Source organism: Diabrotica virgifera, chromosome 4, assembly GCF_917563875.1.
Source record: "Diabrotica virgifera virgifera chromosome 4, PGI_DIABVI_V3a".
In the NCBI taxonomy this organism is placed as follows: domain Eukaryota; kingdom Metazoa; phylum Arthropoda; class Insecta; order Coleoptera; family Chrysomelidae; genus Diabrotica; species Diabrotica virgifera.
This window is the reverse complement of record NC_065446.1, coordinates 99,592,257-99,617,951: the sequence shown is the minus strand read 5'-3', so window position 1 is coordinate 99,617,951 and position 25,695 is coordinate 99,592,257. Positions and strand designations below refer to the sequence as shown.

Below are 25,695 nucleotides of genomic sequence, written 5' to 3'. Positions count from 1 at the left end.
TTCAATCCTGTAAGGTACGTTGAATAGGTATAGTGCTTTTTTATACGAAAATCATAGTTATTCTGGTGTATCATAATCTTGCTGGTTATTATTTCGACCGAAATTTTTTAATTAACATTTTAATTATTGCTAAACTATTGGTTAGATTGTCGCCGGTCTCCTGATATACAGAGAGGGGCTAAATTATGGAATAAATTCATTTTCTCTAAAATGGACGATTTTAGAGAAAAATCCCGAAACAGGTCGATTTTTATTTTTAAATTAAATTTCTTGGCATATATTTCAAACTAGTGACGTCATCCATCCGAGCGTGATGACGTAATCGATTATTTTTTTAAATAGGAATAGGGGTTCGTGTTGTAGCTCATTTACAAATGCGTTCAATTCTCTATTTAGTATTATAAACATTAATATCATTATTTATACAGGGAGGCCAAAATTTTTTTTGAATTAAATTAATTGACGCAAGAAGAAGAATGCATGTAATTTATTTAACTCAAAATACATTCTATTGCTGTCAGAAAATAGAAAAAATGTTTATTTTGCAAATATTGCTTTTAGCTTAAATTAAATGTTCAAACTGCCAATAGGTAGGAGGGAGGCTGTTTGTGATTTAATTTAAGCGAAAAGAAATGTTTATTTGTGAAATAAACCTTTTTTTCTATTTTCTGACAGCAGTACAATGTATTTTGAGTTAAATAAATTACATACATTCTTCTTTTTGCGCCAATTAATTTAATTCAAAAAATTTTTTTTGGCAACCCTGTATAAATACCTAATGATATTAATGTTTATATTACTGAATAGAGAATTGAACGCCCTTTCAAATGACCTACCACACGACCCCTATTACCATTAACAAAATTATCGATTACGTCATCACGCTCAGATGGATGACGTCACTAGTATGAAATATATGCCAAAAAATTGTAATTTAAAAATAAAAATCGACCTCTTTCGGGATTTTGCTCCAAAATCGTCCGTTTTAAAGAAATGAATTTATTCCATAATTTAGCCCCTCTGTATAATCTACTATAATAAACCAATACAGAAGTAAAAACTTCGAGATGTATTCTGGTATAAAATCGTTTATTTAAAAACTATAAAATGTCATCGATTGCAGAACGTTTTCGTTCTAAACAGAACATCTTCAGTGCATCCTGCCGAGTATTTTGAAACTATCACACCGTAAATAGTGTTAACATCATCATATATGGTTTACATAATGTAATATGTTAAAATGTTATGACTACAAGTCGATGTTAATGGATAAAGTGGAACACATGCTAAAAGGGTGCCATGGTTCCCTGCTCGAAGATACTAGGTACTTGCCAATTCAATGGGCACAGACCAACTGAATGGTTCTGCAATCGATGACATTTTATAGTTTTTAAATAAACGATTTTATACCAGAATACATCTCGAAGTTTTTACTTCTGTATTGGTTTTTTAAACTATGGTATACAGCCAACTATTGGGATTTTCCCATTGATTTTTTTTTTCTACTATAATAAATCTTTCATGTCATCAATTATTTAATTATTGATAAATAATTAGGTACTTCCCTAAAATTTTAATTGAAAATTGCAGATTTTTTGGGAAAACTCGGATTTTCTGAGTAAAATTGTTTTGAAGGAAATCGGAAAAAAATAACTTTGTGCAGAACTAAATTAGGGTGAATTTTTATTTGAGTGTTTTTGGCTCAAAGGAAAAATTTTAGGAGTTACAGACCACTAATTGAAAAAAAAAGAAGATTTAGGAGTGCTAATTTGTTTATAAATCAAATAACACACTTTCTGCCGACTTGTCATACCCCATATTACTAATATAATATGCAATCTTAAGATTCGATTTTAGCAATAAAATAGCTGGTAAATAATTTTTCCCAAAAATTGCATTTTTTCGATAATTTTCCCAGACTATTCTCGTTAACAAATTCCAATAAACCGGAGCGCCAACCCAAATTCTGAGCAGTCTCAACATGATAAGGTTAATATCCCCAGTTGTAACTAATATCGAAATGAATAAGAATCGCTATACTCTGCGGCTGTCATGGCGGTGTCGAAATGAAATTGCGACTGTCGAAATGAATTAGAATCAGGCCCCAGGTCCTGTGGACTTTTTTGGTTTTAATTTTTTAATGCTATTTAATATATCAGAATCTACAACTCTAGGAAACTTAAAAAGCGCCCAGCTTTCTTTATTTGAACTATAATCAGTGTCATCAGTTTCTGCATATACAGACTGAAAAAACTGTGCAAAAGCGTTAGCTATATTCTGAGAACCCTCGTAGCTCTCGGTGCCAAATACCATCTTCATTGGTACCCCACTAAGACCTGCTTTTCCTTTTAAAAATCCCCAAAAACTACTGGGATCATTTGTTAGGTCTTTTCTATATTTTGTTTATGTAATTTGTAATCATTTTTTGTTTGAAATTTTATATTTTTTCTGAGTGTTAAATACATACTCAACTCTTCTGCATTTGCCTTACCTTTTTTAACTAAACAATGCAGACGATTTTTTAACCTAATATTTTTAACCAGATCAATGGAGAACCAAGACGGGAATTTTGCCACTGATTTATTCATTTTAACCTCAAATTTTGGTACTGATACATCCATAAAATCATACATCTTTGCATAGAAAAGACCCAAAGACCTGTCCACATCATCACATGTCAGTAGGTCAGACCAATCACATTGCTCAAGTAGCTTATATTGGGACCGTGCAAGTTCGGAAAAGCGACACCTGGTTTCTTCGCTCTGCACTTTTATTCGCACTTTTAATCATATTGGCCAATCATATGGTCCTGATTACTGGATAATTGTCAAGGCCATAATCCAAAAAAAATAATAAGAAGAAAAAATAAGATTTAGGTTATGTTATTAAAACAGAATTTGTGGTATAATTTATGACCGATCTTTTCGGGACACCCTGTATATAGGTACGTTATTCTGGAACAATCCACGCTCATCTCTAGCCATTAGCTCGTCACGCCCACTTGAGGTACATTCTCGAACACTCTTTACCCCTCCAGCACCGCCTCGATCCTTCGATAGCGACATTCTAACACGTCTCGAGTTGTGAACCGTTATACGGGGGTCCGTCAAGAGTTCTCTTTCGTTACAATATTATAGATGATTGTACTATAACGATAGTCAATGCGGCATTCATTTAGTTAGAGCTTTTAAAATTCTATCCAGCTCTATTGTGTCAAAGGCTTTATGAAAATCCACGAATGCTAGGACAAGGGGCTTATTATATTCTATCGACTTTTCAATTAGTAACTTTACTGCAAAGTAACTGTAAGTTTACTGCAAAGTAACTGTAAGTTTACTGTGAGTAACTTTATTTTAAATTAATTGTTTTAGCCGAGCGAAGTCGAACCGAAAGAATCTCCAAAACACGTTCTCACTGGTTTAGAGCTACTCTCCAACAGCATAGACCAGTTCGAGTCGGCCCAACAAAGTACCGAAATAATACCAGAAGACAACGATACGCCGAAGAGTACGACAACTCTGGACGGTCTCGATCTGTTGTGCGCCCTAGCGGAACAAAGAATTTTGGAAGAAAACGAAAAACCGAGCCAAGAATGCGACGTGCCGAAGAAGCGTAAGAAGGAGAAGCGCAAATCTCGAAGACATTCCAGCGAGGAACCGAAGCGTAAGAAGATGAAGTCCGGGAAGCATTATCATCATGAAAAGAAGAAACACAAGAAGCTCAAGGGTTCTAAAGAGAGGGAGTGCCCTTGTAAGAACAGTTATGAGCTCTATGAGTCGCCCGTGTCGGATGAAACGAAGACTTCAGTTAGCGACGAAAATGTAGATGTACTACATAAAGGTATGAAAGTTTATATTACTTATTGTTAATCATCATTCTCTTTGCCTTTATCCCTATGCGGGGTCGGCTTCCCTAATTGCATTTCTCCATACAATTCTGTCTTGGGTCATATCAATATTAATCCCCTTTACCAACATGTCCTGCCTAATCGTCTTTCCCCACGTCTTCTTTGGTCTTCCTCTTCTATTCCTTCCAGGAATCTGCACTTAGCAATTCTTCGTATTGGGTGATTATCGTCTCGACGTTGAACATGGCCAAATCATCATTTTGGCATCAATTGGTGCCACACCTAGACTTCCCCTAATATACACATTTTTAATTTTATCCTTTTTTGTCATTCCACTCATCCATATAAGCATTCTCATTTCCGCCACATGCATTCGTTGTTTCTCTTTCTTTTTCACTACCCAACATTCAGTTCCGTACATCATAGCCGGTCGTATGGCTGTTTTATAGATTTTTTCCTTCAACTTCATTGGAATTTTCCTTTCACACACCACACCACTCGCTTCCTTCCACTTCATCCACCCAGCCCTAATTATACTACATGCATCTCCATCTATTTCTCCATTACTCTGTAATACCGATCCCAGGTACTTAAAACTATTGCTTTTTACAATCAGTTCACCATCTAAAGATATCATTTTATTTGTAGTAACTCCTTTAAATGAACATTGCAAATACTCTGTCTTTGTCCTACTAAGTTTTAAACCTTTTTCCTCCAGAGCTTGTCTCCACTGTTCCAGTTTTTGTTCTAAGTCTCTTTCACTATTTCCTACTAACACGACATCATTAGCATACAATAAACACCATGGAATGTTACCCTGTAGTTCCGCTGTTATCTGGTCCAAAACTAATGAGAATAAGTACGGATTAAGCACCGAGCCTTGGTGCAATCCTACTTTCACATGAAACTGATCAGTCTCTCCCACACCTGTCGTAACCCTAGTCGTTACTCCCTCATACATATCCCTCACAACCTTTACATATTCACCAGGGACTCCTTTTGATATACCATATACCATATGAGCGTTTGTTTCTTTACTCCTGTATTTTTCCATCAACTGCCTTATAATGAAAATTGCATCTGTTGTTAATCTGCCCTGCATAAAGCCAAATTGATTCTCGGATATTTCGGTCTCTTCACGTATCCGTCTATCAATTCCTCTTTCCCATATTTTCATGGTGTGGCTAAGCAGTTTTATAGCCCTGTAGTTTGTACACTGTTGTATATCTCCCTTGTTTTTGTAAACAGGTACCAGTATACTGCTTCTCCATTCGTCTGGCATTTGTCCAACTTCCATAATTTTATTAAATAAGCCTGCTAGACACCTTGTTCCTGTCTCTCCCAATGCTCTCCATACTTCCCCAGGAATATTATCTGGTCCTACCGCTTTTCCTTTCTTTATTTTTTGAAGCGCTTGAGCCACTTCCTCATTTGTTATTTTGGTGATCATTGCTGCTACTGTCTCCGTTGACTCTACAGGCTGTCTGTCAAATTCTTCATTTAATAAGTTGTTAAAGTAGTTTCTCCATCTCTTTTTGACATCCTTTTCGTGAACTAGTATTTTATTATTTTAATCTGGGATACATCTAATCTGATTAAAATCTTTTGCTTTCTTTGCTCTCTGTTTGGCTATTTTATATATCTTCGTTTCGCCTTCCCTGGTATCAAGTTAATCGTATAGGTTTGAATACACTTCTGCTTTGGCTTTTGCTACTGCTACTTTCGCTTCCTTTTTCGCCACCATATAGTTTTGAAGATCTGTGTCGGATCTTGTTTCTTGCCACTTTTTATATAATTTTCCCTTCTCTTTTATTTTTCCTTGTACTTCGTTTGACCACCACCAAGTCTCTTTATCCTCAAACTTTTTTCCTGACGTTTTCCCAAGTATTTCAATAGCAGTCTCTCTAATACTACCGGCCATATTTCTCCACATTGTATTAGGGCTTCCTTTCATGTTCCAACATATTTTGTCTACTATTCTTTCCCTGAATAGACCTTCTTTCTCATCTTTTAGCATCCACCACTTGATTTTTTGTGGTCCTCTCCGATATTTTGGTTTAGCTTCACTTTTTACTTCAATGTCCAGAACAAGCAGCTTATGTTGTTGGCTTACTGTCTCACTAACTATTACCTTGCAGTCCTTGCATTCACGTATGTCTTCTTTCCTTATCGAGAAATAGTCTATTTGGGATTGATGTTGTCCACTTTTGTACGTAATAAGATGAGTTTCTCTCTTTTTAAAGAATATGTTAACAATCGCCATATCTAGTGCTGTTGCTAATTCAAGCATATCATCTCCAGCTTAATTTGTAGTTCCAAAGCCTAAACCCCCATGTATTGCTTCGTATCCTGTCTTGGCTTGGCCCACATGTGCATTGAAATCACCTCCTATTATAACTTTCTCCTCTGACGGAATATCACTCAGGACGTCTCCTAATTGGTCATAAAAAGCTCTTCTTTCATTCTCACCCAGACCTGTTTGAGGAGCTTTCAATACACAACAGTTCAGTGTGTTTCAGAACACACAACATTCAATACCTCTTATCCGCTTACGTTATCTTTCATTTCACTATCAGCAATTATACCAACTCCATTTCTACTGTTACTACTCCCTGCATACCACAATTTGTATCCTTCACCTAATTCACCTAGTAAATAAATTACTTATTGTTAATGTCTGGCGTTATTTTCAATGATTGCTAAACAGTAACTTTATTGGTCAAAGTTTTCATCCTAATAAAAATATTTAAAAATATTTTTAAAAGATATTTAAAAATATTTTTAAAAGATATTTAATTGAAAACTTATTTACCATTTTCCTGGTAACACCTCCATGGCTTCTAAAAATTGCAAGCCAGATGGATGCTGAAGCGAAGAAGACAAGAGGGAATTCTAAAACTTGCAATTCACGACCCCGTCTGTTCAGCGTGGTAAATTACAACGGAAAATGAACCTATGTTACTCAAAGGAGTAATACTAATATAAAATAAAAATGTATACATTAAAATTGGAATACATAAAAAATGGACTTTTATTTAGCAGATGCCCCTACGCATTTACTACCATCACGTCAGTTGCAATGCGGGGACTAATAGAGTCGAAAATTTCAACTTAGGGCAGATATAGCAACCTATGCATTCTCTGAAGAACCACTAAAAAGTGGTGAAATCGTCGATAAGAGTGCTGGTTGCTCTCTCTGAACTAAGTAAAAATTAAGACAGTTTTGGCTTCGCATTTCAACTGAATAAAAATGGTATACATTTTTATTTTATATTAGTATTATTCCTTTGAGTAACAACATAGGTCCATTTTCCGTTGGAATTTACCACGCTGAACAGACGAGGTCGTGAATTGCAAGTTTTAGAATTCCCTCTTGTCTTCTTCGCTTCAGCATCCATCTGGCTTGCAATTTTTAGAAGTCATGGAGGTGTTACCAGGAAAATTGTCCAATAAGTTTTTCAATTAAATATCTTTTTAAAAATATTTTTAAATATTTTTATTAGGATGAAAACTTTGACTTTTATTTAGCAGATGCTGTTAGGTACCTACTACCATCACGTCAGTTGCAATGCGGGGCCTAATAGAGTCTAAAATTTCAACTTATGGTAGAGATAGTAACATATGCATTCTCTGAAGAACCACTAAAAAGTGGTGAAATCGTCGATAAGAGTGCTGGTTGCGCTCTCCGAACTAAGTAAAAATTAAGACAGTTTTTGGCTTAGTATTGCAACTGAATAAAAATGGTATACATTTTTATAGTAACTTTATTTTTTAGTCGAGGAAACTTGGACAAACAACTTTTCTCCAGAAAAAGAAACAGACGTGAATCTCAACCTAAACATTAAGATTCCAAAAGTATGCGACCTTTCAGAGACCATAGAAGAACCACTAAAGGCAGAGCCTAAGAAGCTGAAGTTCCTAAAGAAACATTTTCGGTCAAAGTCTGCTGATTTTGATAGAAGTATGATTTCGTCGCCGATCTTTGACCAGCCACCCAAACTGAACAACAATTTTTTGAAACTACTCAAACCATCTATTGGTGAAACGCCTAAGTTAGACTTCAAGCATCAAATTAACCAGACAGATTTCGATTCGTCGCCCGAGAAGCACTCGGCTTCTAAAAAACGAAAGGTTGGAAGACCCAGGAAGTTAATGCCTTTTTCCAAGGATCAAGGAGCAGCTACTGAAACGATCGTTGCTAAGAAGCCGAAAAATAGTTTGATAGGATACTTCATTGCTGCTAAAGAGAAGTTTAGGTTGCAGCACAAGAGCTATGACGACGGAACACTTCCCAGGTAAATATTATTTTATGTGCTATTAGATTAAAACTTAGACTTTTTTCTAGCAGATGTCGCTAGGTCATCCCTGCCATTTCGTTCGTTGTAATTCATAACTGGATGCCGGGGATTATTCTGGTTCAGTCGTAGAGAGCTGCATATGCACCTCCTGGCGAGAGACTAACAAGTCTCGAAACCGGTAGGGATGCTTGCCGCACTGTCTGATTAAACTAAAATATAATATGGCTGTAGTTTCGTATTGCAACGAAATTGAAAATGTTTATTCATCATACGTGAATTATAAATTGTAAAATTCCCTCATCTTCTTTAGTCTCAGCATCCGTTATGGCTTGCATTTTTAGAAGCCTCGGAGGTGTAACTAGTCCTGTCGCCAGGGGGGTACAACGGCCTCCTTAATTCAGATGGACTTACCCAAGTTTTTTTTATATATTTTGACCCGTAGAATACGAATTTTTGGGTAACAGTTGATCCGGATGTCGATAAGATTGTTATGGACAAAGAACTTGAGGAATTACATAACAGCGATTTCTCGCAAAACAAAACATCTTTTTGTATTTTTTGGGTCATTTTAAGCAAAAAATATTCCTACAAGTTTTTTCGTAGAATGCATAGTTTTCGAGATAACCGCGGTTGAACTTTCAAAAAATCGAAAAATTGCAATTTTTGAACCCGAATAACTTTTGATTAAAAAATAAAGTAGCAATTCTGCTTACCGCATTTGAAAGTTTTAAGTCAAATTATATCGGTTTTGATTATTTGAATTGCTAAAAATAAATTTTTTTATTGTTAAACAAATCTATAAACACATAGTGTTTCCCGTACCTAATACATGCGTTTTAACGCATGCTACGTAGAAATTGCCTCGCTTGCACTTGTAGCTACTCTACCTACTCGTTCGATTTTAAATGAGAAATCATTGAAAACATCACTCACATACTAGGTGTTTATAACTTTGTTTAACAATAAAATAATAAATTTTTAGCAATGCAAATAATCAAAACCGATATAATTTGACTTAAACTTTCAAATGCGGTAAGCAGAATTGCTACTTTATTTTTTAATCAAAAGTTATTCGTGTTCAAAAATTACAATTTTTCGATTTTTTGAAAGTTCAACCGCGGTTATCTCGAAAACTATGCATTCTACGAAAAAACTTGTAGGAATATTTTTTGCTTAAAATGACCCAAAAATTACAAAAAAGATATTTCGTTTTGCGAGAAATCGCTGTTATGTAATTCCTCAAGTTCTTTGTCTATAACAATCTTATCGACATACGGATCAACTGTTACCCAAAAAGTTCGTATTCTACGGGTCAAAATATATAAAAAAAACTTGGGTAAGTCCATCTGAATTAAGGAGGCCGTTGTACCCCCCCCCCCCCCTGGCGACAGGACTAAACCAGAAAATGGTCCTAATAGTTTTAATCTGGTGGAATGTAAAATATTATTTAATGTGCTATTAGATTAAAACTTACGACTTTGAAATAGTACTTATTTTTTAATAGTTTTCTATATAAATTCCGAATCAATGGTAATTAATTTTATGAATTGTTTACTTTTTAGTGTTTGATTTCCATTGTTTATTGTTAATTTCACATTTTGGAATCTCCATTTTTCAGTTTTGATTCCACTACTACTATAACTACATGTCGGTTTATACGTTCTCCGCGTTTCCGACTTGTTTTCCGCGGTTGTTCCATAGGTCCTCTTATATGATCCTTGGGCCCACATATAAAATTATTATATATGACCACACCGTCGAAACTTTTTGTATTTGTTATTTGGGTGGAGTCGGACAAAGGGTACCCCCCGTTAAGATAGGCAAAATGCCCTCACTCTTAGAATTCAATATTTTTAATTTTTTTACGTTCTGTGCAATTAAAAAATGAGATAACGCGGATTTTTAGCTCGTTACCCCCCTGACCCCTCCCCCACAGCCAAAAACGTAGATTTTTAGATTTAATTTTTTTTAGTTGGTTTGCAATTGATTTAAAAATTTCAAAAAATTCACACGTATAGCTGAGGCTTTTACAAAACATGTCCATTTTTTATGAACCCTTAGGTCGAGTGTACATAACCTCAAAATTTTTTTTTTAACTTTTTTAAAACCTATAACTTTTTTTTGGAGGGGGCTGCAGGTCCAATTTTTTTTGGATTTTGTGTACTTTATCAAAAGCTATCTCTCTGATTTTTTTCAAATTTTTCCGTCAGGTGCGCCATCTTGAAAAATCCGGAAAACTATTTTTTTAGGGGGTTTTTAAGTAATTTTCTCCATTTTATATACTGCAACATAGATTAACTCAAGGCTTTGTCAATAGATTATGTATAATTTAAAATAAATGAGTATTTAAAGATTATCAAAAATTGGGAAAAACACCTTTAAACCCCCCAAAATCCATGTTTTTTTAAGTTATGTAAGGGTTTTTGCGGGCTTAATGATATTTTTTGAGATCGATACAGCCTGAATATTTTTTTTTCATTTTTTTACGTTATATGTGATTAAAAAATAAGACTAATCGCATTTTTAGCTCAACACCCCCTCCCCCTGCCCCCACAAAAACGTCGATTTTTCTATTTTTTTTGTTTAATGTTGCAATTAATTTAAAATTTTTATGAGGCTTCTACAAAACATATGTATCTATTTTTTATAGACCCGTGTAGGTCGAGTGTACAATACATATAACCTCAAAATTCCTTTTTTATTTTTTTAAAACGTATTTTTGACTTCCAATCGATATTTTTTTAAAACGTCCAATGAATATTGTACATCTCTCTCTCTCTCTCTCTCGCGTACGTCCGCTTCAATACATGCTTAGCGCTCATTTTTAATTACTAAAAATAATAGTTAGTAATAAAATAATTACAAAAATTCTTTAGGCTATTGCAGGGGAGGCTTTAAACTTTGAGTTGGTCACTTTATGGCTTTCGTAATAATAATTTTTAATCGAGTTATTAGGCCTTGAAAATGGCTATTTTCGCGTTTTTCAAATTTGAAATTGCATGTAACTCGACAACAGTCGATTTTATAGAAAAATCACAAGGTACTTTTTTTGCTCAGCTTGATCCATAGAATCTAAAACAAATTTGTCCGAAGTGAAAAACTTGATTTTTTGAATTCGTTTAAAACATGTTTAAACAATTTTCCGACCGTTGTACTGCCTGGCACCTTGTGGATTTGTTATAAGGACCTGTTTTTGAGTAAGTTTGTGCAAAAAAATTAATCGGAATAATTTACCTAACAGGACAAGCATACAGCGTGGATTATGAGCCAAACGTAGATGGTTTGTAAAATACACAAAACACAAAAACATTAGCAGCCATCGCCAAAAAAAGTTATACGTACCTATTAAAAAACCAAAAAAATGAGGTTATAATCTGTACACTCGACCTTCGGGTCTTCGGGTCCATGAAAATAGATGTTGTGTAAAAGCCTCAGCTGTGCGTGTGAATTTTTTGAAATTTATAATTTAATAATTACTAACTATTCTAAATGGGAAATAAGCCACAATTTTACTAAAAAATGATTTTATTAACGTTTCGACGTCCACCACGGACGTCGTTGTCAAAATACAAAATATTAATAAATTAAACAAAAATGTTGCTTGAATCTTTTAATAATTTAATTTAATCTGACTTAATTTATATAGATCGTCCCAAATCATTTTTTCAGTGCGTAACAGATTATCGAATTCTCTCTATCGCATTACAGATGGAAAATAAAATCTTTTTAGTTAAATTGTGGCTTATTTCCCATTTAGAATAGCTAATTACAAAAATGCCACAAAGAAATAGCTTCAGAACAACATTTATAGTTTAATTGCAAACCGACTTAAGAAAAATAAAATCGAAAAATTGACATTTGGCTGTGGGGAAGGGGGGATAGGGGAAGTGGGCTAAAATTGCGGTGAGTCCTAATTTTTTAAAATCATATAGAACGTAAAAAAATAAAAAAAAAATATTCAGGCTGTATCGACCTCAAAAAATATAATTAGACCCGCAAAAATCCTTACAAAACTTTAAACAAACATGGTTTTTGGGAGGTGTAAAAGTGTTTCGCCCAATTTTTAAATATCCTAATATACTCAGTTATTTCAAATTATACATAATCTATTAACAAAACCGTGAGTTGATCTATGTTGCAGTCTATAAAATGGAGAAAATCCCCAAAACCCCCCTAAAAAACAGTTTTCCGGATTTTTCAAGATGGCGCACCTGACGGAAAAATCTGAAAAAAATCAGAGAGATAGCTTTTGATAAAATACACAAAATGCAAAGAAAATTGGACCTGCAGCCCCCTCCAAAAAAAAGTTATAGGTTTTAAAAAAGTTAAAAAAATATTTGAGGTTATGTACACTTGACCTAAGGGTCCATAAAAAATGGACATGTTTTGTAAAAGCCTTAGCTACACGTGTGAATTTTTTGAAATTTTTAAATCAATTACAACCCAACTAAAAAAAATTAAATCTAAAAATCTACGTTTTTGGCTGTGGGGGAGGGGTAAGGGGGGTGGCGAGCTAAAAATCTGCGTTATCTCATTTTTTAATTGCACAGAACGTAAAAAAATTAAAAATATTGAATTCTGAGAGTGAGGGCATTTTGCCTATCTTAAACGGGGGGTACCCTTTGGAGCTTGCCGCATTATGGTAGTGGGGCGTTTGTCTGTCAAGCTATCACGAAGTTGTCAATTTTATACAAGAAAAAATTATAACCACATTGATCATTTTATTTTAATCAATGGATTTTATCATATAAACAGCGAAAACAATTTTGTCTGACAAAAATATTGGGTCATATGATGCGTCGGACACTCTAAATATGTCAAATTTATGAAAATAATAAATTTATTACCACATGGCTAATTTTAACAGAATCTACCATAAAACATTTTTACAATAATGTGGTAACCTTGTCGGACAATTTTCACGGGGCATATGCGCAGTTGGATGCGCCGAAGATGCCAATTTCGTGGAATTTTTTTATTTAGTACCATAGATGTCATTTTTATTTTGTAGTTTTTTACATGTGCAATGCATATTGGATCACTTGTCGGACAAAAATAATAGGTCCAAATTTTCAAAAAAATTTCCGAAATTTTCCCTCTTGTCAAGAGGGAAGAGGTTTTTCATTGTTCAAGGAGTATGTACACAAATTTTCAGATCAAATTTTTTCCAAAATTTTCCCCCCTTGTCGGAAAATTTTGGGAACAACTCTACGTCACGCCCTTTTAAATGTTGTACTTAGTGTGTGTACCAATTTTCAACTAAATCGATTCAAAAGTAACCGAAAAAAACTGTTTTAAATTTTTTTTTTACAATGCCTCCTCTTAGGGGCGTCGATAACCTAAAAGAATTAAGTTTTCTGTTCGTTTGCCCCAACATTTTTGTCAGATAATTACATTTTTTGTTTAAGAATATAATTACTTGTAACCTACTACTTTTGTCGGAAAAATGGTTGTGAAGATAAGGGATGCACGAACCCAGAATAGTTTAAAAATGTAGTTTACTAATAAAAATTAAATTTTTTGTCCAACTGTCGATTTGCCCCAATATTTTTGTCGGACATTTAGATTTTTTTTATTTAGAATATAATTACTTATAACCTCCTATTTTTGTCGGAAAAATGGTTGTAAATAAAAAAATTCCAAGAAATTGACATCTTCGGCGCATCCGACTACGCATAAGTCCCGGGAAAATTGTCCGACAAGGTTACCACATTATTATTGTAATAGTATATTAAGTATGGAGAACGGTAAGGGTTTTATACCGATCGAAGACAATTGTTTGGAGAAGGAGCGGAGCGACGACTCCAATTATTGTCTGAGATCGGTTACCCTTAACGTTCGACATGCTTATAACGTTTTTTGCACGATTGATACCATTGACTGCGTTCACCAGATGCAAACACATTCACAAATGTTTGCGCTTTGATTCTAAACTTGTTGACAGCGAACTGAACGGTTGGTTGTTTAGGTTAAAATTTGACATTTTGCTTGCTTGGTTTGAACGTAACCTAAAATAAATTTTCTCAATAAATACGCTTTTGAATTTATTTTTTTTATTAAAGGAAAAAAGAAAATTTATTTAATAGATAATAACGTAGCAGAATGTCTTCAGTAGCCTTTATTTTATATATAAAACCCTTATCAATATATTTTACAATATATACAATTTAAATTTCCGCCATATTTCAACACGTTTGCAAAGTTCAACTTAAATATCTTATGTTTGCAAAAATGGCGACCGCTTTCCAAACATGTTTGACGTTAGCAAGTCGTTCAGAACCATAAAGCGCAAACTGATTGCCAACGTTTGCATCTGGTGAACGCGCCCATTATAAATTATAAAATTAAACATTTTCGTCATATTGACTAGATTCATTCATTTTATCAAGATAGATACTTTGGTTGTTAGGTAGTAACTAGGGTGCATAACAACAATGGAGAATTGAGTTTTTATTTAGTTGTCAATAATTTTAAGTACAATTTTGATTATTATAAATTAAAATATGAGCGAAAGTGAATTTGAAGAAATTGAACGGGCTTGGGAAGAATGGTGTTCCGCAATTATTCCCGAAAAATCCAAAATCCGTTATCAAAATACCTACCAAAGTTTTAAAAAATGGTGCGAAGGCAAGAATTTAAGAATCGAAGAAAAGTATATAAAACTTCGTCTATTACAAGTAAAATCAAATCATTTGTTCTTAAGATACGCCAAAGGAAAATGTTGTGCTCAAGTAATAGGGAAAGGGACAATCGGGGGCTGGCCTTTTCAAATTGCCAAATTCTTAAATTTGCCTAATCCCGAGAACTATACTGGCCATTCGTTCAGGAGGACATCAGCAACGCTTTTGGCTAATAAAGGTGTTGGATGTCCTCGGATTAAAGCGTCATGGAGGTTGGCGTTCATCGACAGTGGCAGAAAGCTATGTAGAAGATTCTCTTCAAAATAGATTTTGCCGAAAAAATATTGTGCAATACTAGTAATACTACTAATGTATGCGATTCTGCAGGAGTTTCTGTTAGAAGTGAAACCACAGCCCAAACAAGTGGGATTCCATTAAATAATTTAACAAATTGTACCATAAGTTTCAATATTAATAAATAATTCGTTAGTTTTCTTTATTCTTTCAAAAAATAAATTAAAATTAAGAGATTTTTTAACTCGACGGTAAGTGAATTACTTACCGTCGAGTTGAAGTACTTACCGTCGAGTTGGATTACTTACCGTCGAGTTGCTAGTAAATGTCACCTACTGACGTAATATCTGTCAGGGTAAACAGTCAAAAATGATCAATCGTGCAAAAAAATGTTTTATGGTAGATTGTGTTAAAATTAGCCATGGGGTAATAAATTTATTATTTTCATAAATATGACATATTTAGCGTGTCCGGCGCGTCATATGGCCCAATATTTTTGTCCGACAAAATTGTTTTCGCTTTTTATAAAATAAAAACCTTTGATTAAAATAAAATTGACAAGTTCGTGACAGCTTGACAGACAAACGCTCCACTACCATAATGCGCCAAACTCCAAATTTGTCCGACTCCACCCAAATAACAAGTACAAAATGTTTTGAGGGTGTGGTCATAAATAATAATTTTATATGTGGGCCCAAGGACTACTATCTCTCCTTCTCTCAGCTCATTATTTGTTCCTTCGCCCCAACTTTTTCTCGGTCTGCCTCGTTTTCTTTTTCCCTCTGGTTGCCATTTTAGTATTTCCTTTGGTATTCGTTGTTCATCCATTCTTTGTATATGTCCGAACCAGATAAGTTGTTTTGTTGTTAGATCATCTCTGATTGTTCGTTTGATTCCTATTATTTCTCTAATGCGTTCGTTGGTAATCCTTTCTCTTCTATATCTTCCTGCGGCTCTTCTCCAAAAATCCATTTCCGTTGCTCTCAGCGTTGCCAGTTTTCTTTTTTCAGTGGCCATACCTCACAGCTGTATAGAGTGATACTTTTCACTATAGTCTCCTATATCCACTTTATTTTCTTTGCTGATGGATTGGTCCCATAATAGACGGAGAGGCAGCGCTGAAAAATCTCTTTGAATTTACTAAAGCTAGATTTTTCACAGTTGATTACTGTGAGTGTGTAGAGAAACATACCGCGGTCGGTCAAGCGAAACGTAGAACAGATAGTCGGTCAGCTGTATGACGGGACAGAGCCGGTCGGTCGGCCCCAATAATCGATTGAGGAAATGAAGCATTTTGGCTCGCAATTTTTTCGTCCAGCATGGATTTACTTGAAATTTTCAAAGAAGGTAGGGAATAGTCCAAGAATAATTTTCTATATCATGCCGCTATCATACGCTAAAACCTTGGGGGTGGTTGCCACCCCATCTCGGGGGTGGGAATTTTATATTACATTTTAACCATGTAATTCGATGGAAAAAGTGATTCTAATAAAAAAATTTTTTTTACATTTTCTTCGTAAAACTAATATTTTTCGAGCTATTCGCGCTTGAAAATAACAGTTTTTCGTCGGAAAAATCTACTTTTTTAGAGGGTTTTTTGAGAATACCTCGAAAAATATGCATTTAATAAAAAAACTGTAGATATCAAAATTGTATCTTTTAGTAACACAAATCAATTTTTTTCCAATAATATCTTTAAGACCAATACAAACCGAGATACGGCATGTTAAAGGTTAGCCTTTTTCGTCAAATGCGTAATTTGAAATATTCAAAGCCAAATAATGGGAAAACTTTGCATTTTTCGAGGAAAACTTAAATAATCTTTTTTCAAGTATACAATTAGACCTTTCAAAAAAAAAATAATAAAAAGTTTCTAGCATGAAAATTAAGCGACTTATAATAAAAAAAATGTCGGTACCTGCTTTTCTCTACGAAAAAATCAGTGAAAACAACCCCCTAACTACCTTTCTAATTCAAAATTGGTCTTCACCTTTCTGTAGTTACTTTTATATTTATATTATCAATACACTCACGGAGTTTGACCTATTTAAAATGCCTAATTTTGGAAAAATTGGAGTTTAAAGAAAAATTGATTTTTTGCAATTTGGTATTTTTCACCTTTTACTTCAAAATATCTCCGAAAATACTGAAGATACGAAAAAAATTATAAACTACATAATTGTAGCTTTTTTAATGACTAAAATTACCCTGTGCATATATTTTCATTACAGTGAATAGTTAGCCAGATATAGCTGTTTAAATCCTCTATTTACTAGCAAACACCCCCTTATTCGAACCCTTTAAACCCGCCCCAATTAAAAACTAAGGGATCTTACGGAATTTAATTTACACAGTCTTATAGCTCTTTAAAAATCCTACAAAATCATTTTTGAAGAAACTTTTTATCGCCAAAAATATATAGAATATTTTTCGAGGTATTCTCAAAAAACCCTCTAAAAAAGTCGATTTTTTCGTCGAAAAACTGTTATTTTCAAGAGCGAATAACTCGAAAAATATTAGTTTTACGAAGAAAATGTAAGAAACATTTTTTTCTTAGAATCACTTTTTCCATCGAATTACATGGTTAAAATGTAATAAAAAATTCCCACCCCGAGATGGGGTGGCAACCACCCCCAAGGTTTTAGCGTATGATAGCGGCATGATATAGAAAATGATCCTTGGACTATTCCCTACCTTCTGTGAAAATTTCAAGTAAATCCATGCTGGACAAAAAAATTGCGAGCTAAAATGCTTCATTTCCTCAATCGACTATTGGGGCCGACCGACCGGCTCTGTCGTCATACAGCTGACCGACTATAATAACTTTTATTTATATTTAATTTAGAATGTGTGTACTGATTTTTAGCCTTAGTAAATGGAAATAATTACCTTCGTAGGAAAGCAGCTTTGATACCCTCTCAGTAACCCCTGTTCTACGTTTCGCTTGACCGACCGCAGTATGTTTCTCTACACACTCGCAGTAATCAACTGTGAAAAATCTAGCTTTAGTAAATTCAAAGAGATTTTTCAGCGCTGAAAATGCTGTTTAACATTGTGATGGCTTTTCTCCCTGACGTATTTCTTTCTCTTATGGCTTTTTCTAATGTTCCATCGTGCGAAATAGTGATACCTAGATACTTGTAGTCACAGCAGTGCTTTATCGTGGTGTTATCGTCTAATATGAGATCTTTTTGTTCTCCTCCAATGCACAAGTAGTCGGTTTTCTTTTTATTTATTTCTAGACCCCATATTCAATTAATTTTCTTGCCATACAGTTTAAATCGTCATAATCTTGAGCCATTATTACTTGATCGTCTGCAACGTTGAGCGTATATACCATAGTGTTAGTGAGTGGTATCCCCGTTGTTCTACATTTTTGTTTCCATCTTTTTAAAGCACTGTCGAGGCAGCGGCGGCTCGTGGGTCAATCTTCAGGGGGGTCATTTTGGTTTGAAAACTTCAAACTGTTGATTTTTTAAAGTATTTAAAAGATCTTTTAGCATTTATATTTTAGATAAAAAATACAGACTTAGATAAAACTCAATACTATTTACCCTAGTTTTCCGAAAATTAAATTTGTCTTTTTTTAGAGTAAATCTTTTAAAAAATATAGGAAAAATGGTATGAACAGGTTATTGACTGATATATAGATAGGAATATTTATAGTATAATAAATTGTAAATTTATTAAAACGAAACTTACTTTAAATATTTTTATATTTTAAGTCAATTCTTCTATCCTTTAGTTCTGCAAAATAGTCTATGACCTTCTCATTGAAATTTGGAATGCTCTTGACAAGCGTTTTCTCGATGCTCAGCATAGACAAGGCACTAAGTCTAGGTTGTCCCATCGTATTACGCAGGAATGTTTTTACTCTTTTTAAAGTAGAAAAACATCTCTCACTTTCCACGGTTGTCATAGGGAGTGTGCACAAAATATTTAATAACTTCACTGCTTCAGAAAATGTTTCAGACAAATTCATGTTAATAAAAAGCTGAAGTATGGCTACTGCACCAGCACTATTGCGAAAATCCTCACGACAATATAAGACTTCAAGTTCCGATTTTAGTTTGGAAATATTCACTGTGGGATAATTAGCCGTCACCATTTTTAAAATATTTTGCGGAAAGTTGGTAGTGTATGCTTCAAATTTCTCTATGTAGAATAACTGTGAAATCATGAGATGATCATTGAAACTAAACCTGTGATTTATTTCAGATATAATAATATCACAAATTTCAAGTGCAGTTCGTCGCTTTGGATCCTCTGCAGTAGTTTTTCTTTTTTTTGCTGTTGATGTGCTTGGTACTTCTGATTCCAAAATAGTATTTCTAATTATTTGGATATTGTTGTTAAAAGACAGGATACAATTTTTGACAGATATAACATCAATGTCTCGCATTTGCAATTGTTTAAACAATATATCAACATGGGGCATTATTTTATGGAAAAAATTTAACCAAAATAAAAAATGCTCATCTTCCAAATGTCTTTTTAAACCAGTTGCTTGATTTATATTGTTACCATCTTGCTCCTCATCAATAATTTCCTCTAAGCAAGATTTTAAATCATCTTTATAAGTGTATACAATTTCAACACATTTTGTATTGAAAGCCCATCGAGTAGGCGCAGCTTTAGGTAGCCTTACTTTAACCACTCTATCCAGAACCATCGTACGTTTTGGAGATCGGCCGAAAAAGGACGAAAATCCGTGTAAATTTGCAAAAAATATTTTTATCGGTTTGTGTTGACTCGCCGCTTTTTGGAGGATAAGATTAAATTGATGGGCATAGCAGTGAATGAAGTGTGCATTTGGGTATATTTCTTTAATTTTTGTTTGTACTCCTCCCAGTTTACCGCTCATGACTGATGCACCATCGTAACTTTGGGCAATCAATTTTTCAGGTGCTTCATTAATTTTTAATAATTGAAGTTCTTCCAATATTACATTAGTTAAATGTTGTGCTGTAGTACCTAGGGGGTTAACAAATTTCCAAAATCTTTCATGTACAATACCAGTTAATACATATCGCAATATGATAATCATCTGCGTTTTATTGGAGCTGTCTGTGGTCTCATCTACTTGAATGGCCACAAAATTTGTCTGGCCAATCTCCTTCATGATATGAGTATGCACAATGGCTAACATTGATTCTAAAATATCGTTCTGAATTGTTTTCGATGTTCCTTTAAATACTGTACTTTTTTCAATGTGTTCTTTAAACATTAAATCCAGTTCAGAAACAAAATCGATAAGGCCCAGAAAAATTCCACGATTATTGGAGCTGTCACTTTCGTCATGACCGCGCAATGCAATTTCGAAAACTCCACAAAATTTTACACAGTCGATTAGTTTGTTTAAAATATACCTATTTTTAGATACCAATTCATTAAAGTCATGCACAGATTTACGATATACACTATCAAGTTGCTGTCTTATGTTAACACGTCCTAAACTTGCGTAACTCATTGATGAATTTATATGAGTAGTTGAAGAGGCATGTTTTGTAATTTTCACTTTTAAATGCTTAATGTCAGTTACTCCATTTTTCGCCCATACAGCGTCATTCGAAAACAGTAAACACGGATAGCAAAAAAATGCATTTCTCACACTGCAGCCACAAATCCAATCACACAAATTGTACATTGATTCTTTAAAATATCTTTGAATGTCCTTACCCCTATCCTTTGTTGTTTGTTTTAAATTCATGTTTGGTTTTGGTCGACCACTTTCTTTTTTCTCAAGCCGCCGTTCATAATTTAGTGTTCCAGCAGATTTTAAGGCAATTATTTCGTCAACAACACTCATCTTGTTTTTGTTACAATCACATAAAAATCCAACAAAACAAAATAAATTACGCAAATACGCCGCGATCGATATAGACCTGCCGTGAAGTGCGGTCAGCAGACGGTAACTAACTAAACGTGAGGCCGTCGACTCTACTAGAGGTATACGACGGAAAGGTCACTCCCACTCTCGCCCACGAAATTGCTATCTGCCGTCTCTTTTCTATTTTACATGCATTTGTCCATAAGCCATAAGAACTGTATATAGACAATTTAAAATACGGCCCAGCCACGGGCTTGTGTATAGCGCGAGGCGCGACGTTATTATATCTATTATATTTGTTTTGCCAATGCAGACTGCTGAGAGAGAATTTTATATTTCAGAGTGAAGTTTTAGATAAAAGATATTTTTAATAAAATTGGTATTTTTATGAGATTATTTTAGGGGGGTCATTGACCAATTGACCCTAAGGAGGAGCCGCGCTTGTGTCGAGGTATATTTTAAATAAAGTGGGGGACAGGTAACATCCTTGCTTTTATCCTTTTGATGTTATAAATCCTGTTGTTATTTGTGTCCCTGTTTTTATTTTTGTTATTGGTTGATTGTAGAGCACTTTGACGGCTTTTATTAATTAATTCTATATTAATATTCGTGCTTTCCATTGATTGCCACAGCTTCTTCAGCGGAAAACGCTATCGTAGGCTTTCCGTAGGTCGACAAACAACATATGAATTTCTTGATTCCGTGCCATCCTTTTTCTATTATCTGGGTTAAGGAGAAAATGTGGTCAAGAGTGGATCAAATCGTACGAAATCCTGCTTGTCTCAGTTTTCAAGTTTTGATCCTTGATTCGCAAATCCCCGTTTCAGCTCAGATGATATTTTACTTGTTGGGCCAATTGTTGTTGATATTTTTGTTTGTTGTTGGTATTTTACTTACTTGTTACAATAATTGTTGTTGATATTTTACTTGATGATGTTATGAGGCTAAGTTGAATTGCAACGGTGATAAAGGGTCTCCTTGTGTAAGTCCTCATGTTATACTAAATTACATTGATGTTGTTTCCTTGTGACCTTATTTATGCTTCTGCAATGTCTGAAAGCCGTATCATTTTATTTAATACCAAAATAAACAAATTTGAATATGCCGCATGTGCTATACAGGGTGTTTCATTAGTAATTGTCCATATAATTACTGGAGAAACCTTAGCACAAAATACGAAGATTTAACCTAAAACACTTAAATAAAATGTGGTGCCTTACTGAGTTACAGGGTGCTTTATCTAAAATATTAACAACTATTTTTGCTCAGCATTTTAAAACTATTCGACATATACTTTTCATACTTGGCAGAAAGTGCGACTACTAGACATTATACTTAATTATGATAAACAAACGTTTCTAGCTACTACCAGAGGCGTACGACAGGGTATGGTGAATGGTTGACCCTTCTCAAATTCTACGCCACTGGAGGAATTACTATTTTAGTGTCATTTTTAGATTTTCCAATACTTTCTACGTAAATAATATACTCTTCATTGGTAACGATAAAGTCATTAGTTTTCGAGATATTTGAAGTTAAATATGAAACGGCACAGTTATTTTGATTATTGTTGTTCTGAAGCTATTTTCTTGTGGCATTTTTATAATCAACTATTTTCAATGGGAAATAAGCCACAATTTTACCAAAAAAATGATTTTTTTATTAACGTTTCGACGCACAAGTCGGGTGTCATTGTCAAAATACAAAATAATACTAGATTAAACAAAAATGTTGCTTAGCAAAAAATTCTTCTAATAATTTATTTAATCTGACTCATTTATATCGACAATTCAGACATGTATTATACATTTTAAAGTAGAAGACTTTAAAATGATATTTCCAATATTGATGAGTTGCGTTCCTAGTATTATTTATATATTTAGTAATATTTATATAATATCTATGTATTATTACCTCGTCAAAGAAATAATTAACACCGTAAAGAACAGAAAATTGGCTTACTTCGGCCACATTATGCGTAATGAAAAATACCGACTGCTGCAGTTGATTCTACAAGGCAAGATTGAGGGCAGGAGAGGCCCTGGACGTAGACGTATATCCTGGCTGGCCAATCTTAGGAAGTGGACTGGTCTAACGTCAACTGATCTATTTCGAGCTGCCGTAAATAGAATAAGATGGGTCAATGTGGTCGCCAGCATCTCCAGAAGATAGGCACGTTTAGAAGAAGATGTATTATTAATATTATTTATAATTTAAAATAGTATATATTATATTAAAGTCAGAATTTGGTATTAGTTTTGAGAGTAAACTAAATGTAAGCCCAAATACTTACGATGTCGGGATAGTATCACGAGGTTTTTTCCTGGTTTTCCCTCTTGATTTACTATGGAATTTCTAGCGCGAGAATTTTACTGCCACCGTTGCATTTGGTTGTCTTTTTAAGGGCAGATCACATGCTATGATTTTTTGTGGCGGATATTCTTGGGTTGAGGTTGATTTCGTGTAATCGAATGAACTATCTTTTAGTAAAGTCGTCCCAGGAACGCAACTCATCAATATTGGCAATATCATTTTAAAGCCTTCTACTTTAAAATGTATAATACATGTCTGAATTGCCGATATAAATGAGTCAGATTCAATAAATTATTGGAAGAATTTTTTGCTAAGCAACAACATTTTTGTTTAATCTAGTATTAGTTTCTATTTTGACAACGACACCCGACTTGGGCGTCGAAACGTTAATAAAATCATTTTTTTGGTAAAATTGTGGCTTGTTTCCAATTGAAAATAGTTGATTATTTTGATTAACTTACGGTATACGATTAATATGATTAAAATTTAAAAATTATTTGTACCCAGTACTTTCAAACTATGTACAGTCGGAAAAATGAAAGAATACCCATGAAGGAACACATAAACACGCTGTATTTTCCTGTCACCGTGTCACACAAAAAATTGGCCAGCGCAAGTACATGTAATAATTATTGTTACATATACTTGCACTGGACAATTTTCTTTGTGACACGGTGACAGGAAAATACAGCATGTTTTATATGTTCGTTCATGGGTATTCTTTCATTTTTCTGACTGTATTTGGCGTATCCTTATTATACTTGGCAGAAAGTGTAGGTACTGTACACCGTACTAAATTAAAATAAATAAACGTTTCTAGCTACTACCAGAGGCGTACGACAGGGGATAGTGACTGGTTGACCCTTCCCAAATTCTACGCCACTGACAAAATTGCTATTTTAGTGTAATTTTTTGATGTTGCAATACTTTTTATGTAAATAAAATACTCTTCATTCGTAACGATAAACTGATTAATTTTCCAGATATTTGAAAATAAAAATGAAGCAACACAATACAGTAATAAAAATAACCGTGTCGTTTCATTTTTAACTTCAAAGATCTCAAAAACTAATGACTTTATCGTTACGAATTAAGAGTATATTATTTTCATAGAAAGTATTGGAGAATCCAAAAATTGAACGAAAATAGCAATTTCGCCAGTGGCGTAGTATTTGGAAAGGGTCAACCTTTCACTTTCTCCCGTCGTACGCCTCTGGTAATGGCCAGAAACGTTTGTTTAACATAATTTAGTAGTTTGTACAGTACCTATAATACCTGCCAAGTATGAAAAGGATACGTCGAATAGTTTTAAAATGCTGAACAAAAATACTTTTTAAATTTTAAGATAAAACACCCTGTAACTCAGTAAGGAACAACATTTTATTTAAGTGTTTTAGGTTAAATCTTCGTATTTTTTGCTAAGGTTTCTCCAGTTACCATATGGACAATCACTAATGAAACACCCTGTATAGAGTCCTGAGAAAAAACTTGTGAGAGCCGATTTCTCGGTTTTAAGTTGGCTGCACATACCGCGTTTTATTCGAGGACGGCAGCATAGTCTGCTTCTTTTTATCGAAATGCTCGCTGGAAATCTACGAAAATTTGGTGTACAGCTTGGTTGAATTCCCAGTTTTTTCTAATATTTGTCGGATCGTAAATATTTGATCTACTCTTTAGGTAGAGTACAGCACGAAAGCCACATTGGTAGTCGCCTAGAATATCTTCCGAATACGCAGTGAGTCTCTTTAGCAAGATAATCGATAGAACCTTAATATATATGCTGTGCTAATAAGCGATATGCCTCTATAGTTTCGAAATTGTTCTTTATCTCCTTTCTTCTTTCAGCGAACGTCTCCAGTCTTTTCTCTTCTGCCATTCTCCATCTCTAAGGTCTCGTCTTTCCATATCCTCGTCCACTTCATCCCTCCATGATCTTCGGGATCTACCACTTCTTCTCTTTCCTATTGGGCTCCAAGTTGAAATATTTGATATCCACCTTGTACGATCTGCTCTTCTCACATGACCATACCAAATTAAACGTTTTTCTTCGATGTAGCTATGTCTTGTTCTACGCATTTCTTGTATTACGGACTATAGTCTCCGTATATATAGCAGTCGTGTCTAGAGATTTAACATATCTGAAAAAAACGGGAAAAATTGGGAAAAAAACAGGTTTTCTTCCGTTTTTTCCAGACCACTGAAAAAATTGGAAAATTTCAATATTTTTTCATTTAGACTTACGTGAAAAAATACCAATTTTAAACTCGTTTAAATATATTTTGTAAAAATAATAATAATAATACCTAAGATATAAGTACAAACATGACGTATATACGGTCAAAAATTATAATTATTATCTAATAATTCAAAGTATCAAAACCGAAACTTCAAACGTAGACAGTACATTATTTAACCAAAGCGCTCAGTGGTATATTTTAATCTGAGTCTGAATCTTGAGACCAAACATCTGATTCAGACTTGAACCCTCCTTCA

The 25,695-nt window shown here is 34.1% G+C and overlaps 1 protein-coding gene across 2 annotated transcripts in view; it reads left to right on the top strand.

Moving 5' to 3' along the window:
- The window catches only part of LOC114332288 (protein winged eye), a 251,400-nt gene that overhangs the window by 139,170 nt on the left and 86,535 nt on the right, over positions 1 to 25,695 (top strand). For both annotated transcript variants that reach the window (XM_050649543.1, XM_050649542.1), the window contains exons 9-10: positions 3,372 to 3,840; positions 7,623 to 8,142. In XM_050649543.1, coding sequence (XP_050505500.1) covers positions 3,372 to 3,840; positions 7,623 to 8,142 — 989 coding nt within the window. The remainder of the gene's footprint in view (positions 1 to 3,371; positions 3,841 to 7,622; positions 8,143 to 25,695) is intronic.